The following is a 6,846-nucleotide window of genomic DNA, read 5'->3' as shown; positions in this document are numbered from 1 at the left end:
TTGGGGAGGCCAAGACGTAGATGGAAGGATAATATTTAAATGGATTTGAGGGAGGTGGGATATGGTTGTAGAAACTAGATTAATCTTGCACAGGATAGGGACCGATAGCGGGCTTATGTGAGGGCGGCAATGAACCTCCGGGTTCCTTAAAAGCCATAAGTGTAGGCGACTATGAATTATCTTACGCTACCACAGTCCTTCTTCTTCCACCTCCTCCCCTCCCCGTTCACGGACCACATAATTATATACATAACGGTCAATCTGTGTATGATCTGAGATCCACCCCTCTGCTTATGACAACCACCAGAGTTACACCGAGGTTGATTTTTCCAGTTAAGAAAGTTGCACCAGCAGATGTCAGTGCTGCTGTTATCGGATAGCCATCTATAGGTTGAGAATTGTACTGAAAAGAGTTATCCACGCCATCTGCTCAGTAATACGATGAACTACTAGTATGTCGGGTCATGAAAATGTCGTCTGCTAAAACCGGCGCGAATATGACAACCAATCAATACTTCTGTCGTTCGTCGTAACAATAGAGCAAATGTTAATCGAAGTTTCTGTTATATGGTGTTCATTATGAAAATATCTTACATTGTTTTGTTTGAAATGTGATTAGATTCACAAACTGACCTATTCTATCGGCGCCAATGTACAATAATACTATGCGCATTTGCGCTACGTTGTCAAATGTAACTTGTAGTCAAACGAGTTCGCTTCCACAATAGAATCCTCTATTGCAAACCGATATTTTCATTATGTAAAATACAACCGTTATAAATCTAATCTATTTATCTGGCGTCCAACCGAATCAACAATGAAGTCATATAAATAGAAGTAAATTTGGCAACAACGGTGTTCATATCCCCTCGTATTCTTCAGGAATCACTACCAGAGAAATGGTCATTATGGCAGGCATGGCTGAGCATGAAAGGAAGATAGTGATTGAATTTTGTCATCTGTTAGAGAAATCAAAACAGCTTTTCAATGGCCTTAGGTAAATGAAGAACCCCAGCAAACGTTGGTGACGAGTATTACTGTCAATTTGTACTCACTGCTAATACAGAGTGGTCGATGTTCAGTTGTTCGCATTCACGAATGAATTTGTAAAATAATAATAATTTTACTGTGTTTCTTTGTGTGTGCTGCATGAACATTTACTAATTACAGCGCTGTGAAACTAGGCGAGGAGTGGTATTGTGATACGTGTCTTGATACAGGCTGGAGCGGGCGAAACAGTCACTGACCAACCGACCGACTGTTATGCTTACGATGAAAATTTGGTTTTATTACTTTTGAGAACACGTCCAAGACTGTTCATGAAACAAATAAATGATGCACTGTATCGAGTAAAAAAATTATGATATATTTCAACAATATTAGCTTGCCATGCATGTGCGTGGGTCAGTCACCCTTCAAGACACATGCCCCACCCCCTCTTTGTGTCTTATGTTGATTGTCAGATTTGTATGAATTCTGATTTTTTTCGCAGCAAGGCTGAGTTATGGTAGATACGTAAATACGTGTGTGTTTTATAATCCTTAATTTGTTTGCTTGTTGTGTAAATTAATAATGATGATTATGATTATGAATCATATGCATCACCACCATCGTCATTATTCATCATCAATTTAAGTGTAACATAACATACTCTTATACTGTGGTGTTTTATAGGGATTTGCCTCAGTATGGACATAAACAATGGCAAGCATATTTTGGAAGAACCTTTGACATTTATACAAAACTCTGGAAATTTCAGCAACAACATAGGTAATTTTATCTGTATTTCAAGCTTAGAATGCGTAAATTAAACCAGAAATACAAATATAACAAATTTAATTGATGTCTTAATTCTATTGTATTCTAATTTTCAGACAAGTTTTGGACACAAAATATGGACTAAAGAGGTGGCAGATTGGTGAAATTGCTTCAAAAATTGGCCAGTTATATTACCATTACTAGTAAGTGAAATAAGTGTGATTAAGTGTGAATGTTAATTTCAGTGTGTTCTTATTTCTCTATTTTATTGATATTCATAATCTCTTGTCTTCTACAAGAATGTTTGTTAAGAAAAAAAAGCTGTTACAGAACTAGTTACTGGGTGCATCTGATGAATTATGCCGCTTTTGACAATTAATTATTTTTTTTATTTCTCCTACTCAATATTGAGTTTAAAGAACTGATAAGATGTGATAGCTCAACTGCGCCAAAATTTTTCCCATTACTTTCCTCTCTAGTTTAGACCATACTTTTAGACAATGAAAGTCATTAACATGTCTAGGATCACCGTATTGCACCTGTTAACCAAAATCGTAGCAGCTAATGAAAACATTTCACAGTGTATTGCTTCGAAAGTATCGGAAGTCATTGCTGTACTGCATCACGTATAATCATTTAACTTATTGCAGTAGCCTACACAGAAATACTTTCTCCGCAAACACATAACAAATTTCATCGTAACCAATACATTCACGGGAAGTTCACCACGAAAATAAATTCGAAAATGTTCGTCAACCGCAGATGTATTTAATGTTCTTTTTCTTAATTATGTGCTTTACTTTATGGTATGAGTTACAAAACTACAGCCATAATAAAGAACAAAGTCAGTACATAAACGTAGATAACGTACATAAAAAATGTGACGTCATGTATCTTATTTCCATGTCTTAATCTAGTAATTTTAAAAGATTGCCAGCAGTGTTAATTTTTAGCAAACATGTAAACATAGCATCTTTCAGTTTATCAATGAGTCATTAACATTCCCTCGATAACTTTTAAAATTCTCATTATTAAAGGACTAATTTTCTATTTATTTTGTCAACATAACATTAATCTTCTCACAATTTGTATTCACGCATTCTTATGAAAGTAAAAATCAGCACGTCACGTACCTGTCTTAATTATTAACTTGGCATCTTACGATGATGACAGTTATCTCTTCTTTTAAGAAGTGTCATAAAATATTTATAAAATCACTCTCACACACATTATTAATTAGTAGAATGAATGCGACTTCCTCAATTTCTATTCACATTTCGATCCCAAGAGTTGTGACGTCAGTCATTGTTGCCAAGATTGCTCTCTGGCTTTGTGTAGATTTATGTCCTAGGCAGAGCCACCTACTGTAGGCAAGCATTCCTTTGAAAATTTGTAAAACAAGAGAACATCAGGCTTTGGCATAAATGATGTTTTCTTATTTTACAAATTGTCAAAGCCTGCTAATTTCTAAATATGGCCCATTGACTAAGTTATTTCATCATTGCTTTTATACATACGTTTCTTATGGCAATGTTAAATCTCTATGTTCTATTCCACAGCCCTTAAAACACGGTAGCCTATATCTGCCGAACTTTCGGAAGCATTTTTCATATAAAATATTACAAGAGAATGCAGACTTCTTCTGTTCATGTTAGTTGTGCCAAACTACGTAGATTAGACATTCTAATCGTGAATCAGAACTAATTGTATTAAAAATGTTATTAAAACTAAGCGATTTCATAGTCTCTCTTCCACGAGTCGTCTGCAATATACAGCTGCTTTCTTTTTTAATAATTTTTAGCTTAGCTTTAAAATTAAAGGAAGCTGCTATTGAATTATTCTCTAGAAATTTTCTGTAAATGTTCTCCCCATTTATTGCTGTATAATTATATTTTATGTTTGTAGAGCATTATTTGTAATTTATGTCTGATATTGTCTTGCTTAACAAACAATAAGATCTGACTTTTCATATTTTATTAAGGATCTCACTTCATTGTGTCTAATATGGCTGGAGTGTAATGTATGTTGATGAAAACAAAAATTGCATAACATTTTGTAATATAAGCATAATATACAGGCGCCGTAGCTATAAAAAAAAAGACGAAAGTGACAAAGAAAATTTGCTCTTTCATTAAACCTAGAGGGATAAAAAGTGGGTGATATCAATAAAATTCTGCTACAAGCCTATCTTACGGGGTCTTAATGTTTTGAGGTCATAGGCAGGCCCTTTCGATTAAAGTTCATAAAGAAACCAACCAGTAATATTCTACAGAAGTCAGCGATCATTGCTGACATCTCAAATGAAATAACTTACAATTTAAGAATTGGTACTTGGGTGAGTTCTAATTGAAAATTGTTAGAGCAGAAAGAATGTTCAGTTATCTTTGATTTTCATGGCAAATGCATGAGAATTTCAATTATTTTCTCACTGTCTCATTTGTATTGTAAGTTCAATATTAAGGGTCACTGAGACAACTCCTGGAATCTGAGGAAGCAGATACATGGAAGGTTCCAGGCCTTGCTAAACAAAAACCATGTGACTTTGTAGGAATGAACTGAGCCACATGTTAAATTGTAGTGTGTTTGTGTTTTCGTAACTGACTACAAATGTTTTCACTTCTCATGTTACTGCAGAGGCGTATACTGGTTAAAGGGTATGGGCTACCGCTGACCCTATTATTACACAAAATATATCTAACAATTACTTTAATTTTAATTACTATGGTAAAACTAATAATACAAAATTATTACATTATGTTATATTATAAACTTTTTCTTTTGTAATTTCCTTGGGCTACTGCCGGTAGCCCGCAAAATACGCCCCTGTGTTACTGAAACCATTAGACTATTATGTCATTCACAATAATGATGTTACCTTTTATTTTACTTAATAACATTGTTGGATCTGCTTTGATCTACAAAATCCTCAGTAGTTGGAGCTTCACTCGGTTCTCATCTGATATGTTGTACAAGCAACAGATTCGAAAGTAATTAGCACGAGATTTGTTAATGGATTTGCTCTGTTGCAGTCTTCGTACTAGTGAAACCAACTACTTGAATGAAGCGTATTCCTTCTATGCTGCGATCAGAGGCAGGGCTTATTACTCGAGAGCATCCAAAGAAGACAGGTAAGACAGCTGCAATTACAAATTACTCATTTATTGTGGTGTAGTTAAGGCCATGAGACCTTCTCTTCCATACTACCAGAAATACATATAAGGACAATAACAGAAAAAATAAAACTGTAAACATAAAATAAAATCATTCGAAACCATACATACAGACTACAGTCACACAAACTTTAAAATGAGTGAAGTTAAACTTGATTGTCATAATTATTTCATAGTTAATTATCAAGGCTAAGATATTAACAAATATAAACAAGAAACTTGCAATTTTAAATCTAGGGAAGAAACACAGATCAACACATCTAGCAATACTTAAAAATCGTGGAATAATACAGTTTCTAACTTAATTTTGAATTGTGATAATGTCGGACAATTCCTGACGTCATTAGGTAAAGAATTCCAGAGGCGAGGTATTTCTACCTGTAGGAGGATGAGTATAAAGAAGTTCTGTGATGAGGGATAGAAAGAAGTGCTTGATGTCGGTTCCGAGGAGTTGTAAGAAATTGAAAGCACAATATCAGATAATTCGGAGTAGAAGTATGCATGATTCTAAATCTTATAGAAGAGCCAGTGAATGTAGACCTATTGTTCTTTGTTCCTTCAGATGCACCCATGAAAGTAATAGGAGGAAAGGCGTTACATGGTCAAACATATGAGTATTGCAGATGAATCCAATGCACACATTATGAACACGTAGTCTCTCAGCTAAGAGTGAACTTACATTGGTTAGCAAGGAATCACAATAATCGAAATGAATTTCAGACAGATTGTTTTTAGGCTAAATTGACATGTATGTGAGTAGAAATACAGGAATTTCTCACATCATTCTGCTATAAGAAAAATCTTAGGACTTTTTTTTTTTTTGTCAGTACATAAAACTAACGTTTAATTTGTAATTCAGTACAGGTATTATTATTTGCAATGTAATTCTTTACATATATGTTGTTATGGAGTTAATAAGGTAGATTAGCATTGATTTTTAGAACCAATATTTTACGATGCTGCACTGTTCAAATTCAAACAACTGAGGTATTTGACCAGAAATGAATTCGCTTTCTACCACACAATAGGAGAAACAGTCAAAATACACATTACTCTAATATTTCTTGCTCTGATTACCGTACTTAAAACAGAAACTGCATGACACCTTAGACAGAATGAGTACTGTCAATACATAGCATCTGATAGTTTGTATTCCTTATTGAACTAGAATGACGTGAAATATTGAAATTAAACATCTAATATTTGTTGTTACATCACACACATTGTTAGCTTTGGGTCATGTGAATGAAACCTAAGCAGTTGCTAGTAGTATTAAGTTTTAGCAACATAATTCAGCACTAGTATTAGCATTTCCCCTTTTTGAAGTGAGTAAAATTTTGTTCATGCTTGCAAGCAGCTAGCTTCTGCTTCTTTGCATGATCTACTCTATTAAATACCTCTGACTGAGGTTCTGGTGATATGTACTGTACATCTATTATCAGGCAATATATCTCACTTGACAAGTGTCAGGGGAAGAACAATTGTTTGTATACAGCTGAAGTCTGATTAATGTAATATGTAGCTAATCGGCGATGTGTGCAATGGAGGGGGAAAGGAACTGGCCACCCTACCCCATTATCTCCTGGTGTAGTTGCCTTATAAGTGATGCCATGTTGGTATCATTTGTGAGGTTTAGACCTGCCTTCGGACAGTTGACTAAACAACAACTCCATTAAATCCTTTAAAGTTTATCATTATTATTAAAACTTCCTTTATTTAAAGGTTGCCAGGACTGACAAAGTGTAGCAGATATTAATGAATACATAAGTAGCTTATATGAAACATGTACCGGTAACTGGAAAAAAAAAAAAGAAAAAGGAAAGAAAGAAACCTATGTTATAAAATACAGTAAGTAAGTACAATGGAGCAAGAATAAAGAAAATGAGTAAATTATAAAAACGTTTCAAATATTACCATA

The 6,846-nt window shown here is 34.3% G+C and overlaps 1 protein-coding gene across 6 annotated transcripts in view; it reads left to right on the top strand.

Annotated features, from left to right (window-relative positions):
* Positions 1-498: 498 nt before the first annotated feature.
* The window catches only part of LOC138713062 (protein SCAI), a 31,039-nt gene continuing 24,691 nt past the window's right edge, over positions 499-6,846 (top strand). For 2 of the 6 annotated variants that reach the window (XR_011335787.1, XM_069844792.1), the window contains exons 1-4: positions 500-997; positions 1,675-1,770; positions 1,875-1,961; positions 4,788-4,886. Coding sequence is in view for 5 of the 6 variants with exons in the window: in XM_069844792.1 (XP_069700893.1) it covers positions 900-997; positions 1,675-1,770; positions 1,875-1,961; positions 4,788-4,886 (380 nt within the window). In the remaining variant the exon portion in view is untranslated. Of the gene's footprint in view, positions 998-1,078; positions 1,404-1,674; positions 1,771-1,874; positions 1,962-4,787; positions 4,887-6,846 lie in introns of those variants that run through there. The other 4 variants (XM_069844796.1, XM_069844797.1, XM_069844794.1 and 1 more) reach the window with 4 other exon arrangements.

Source organism: Periplaneta americana, chromosome 14 (assembly GCF_040183065.1).
Source record: "Periplaneta americana isolate PAMFEO1 chromosome 14, P.americana_PAMFEO1_priV1, whole genome shotgun sequence".
Lineage (NCBI taxonomy): Eukaryota > Metazoa > Arthropoda > Insecta > Blattodea > Blattidae > Periplaneta > Periplaneta americana.
This window is presented reverse-complemented; position numbering and strand designations above follow the sequence as displayed.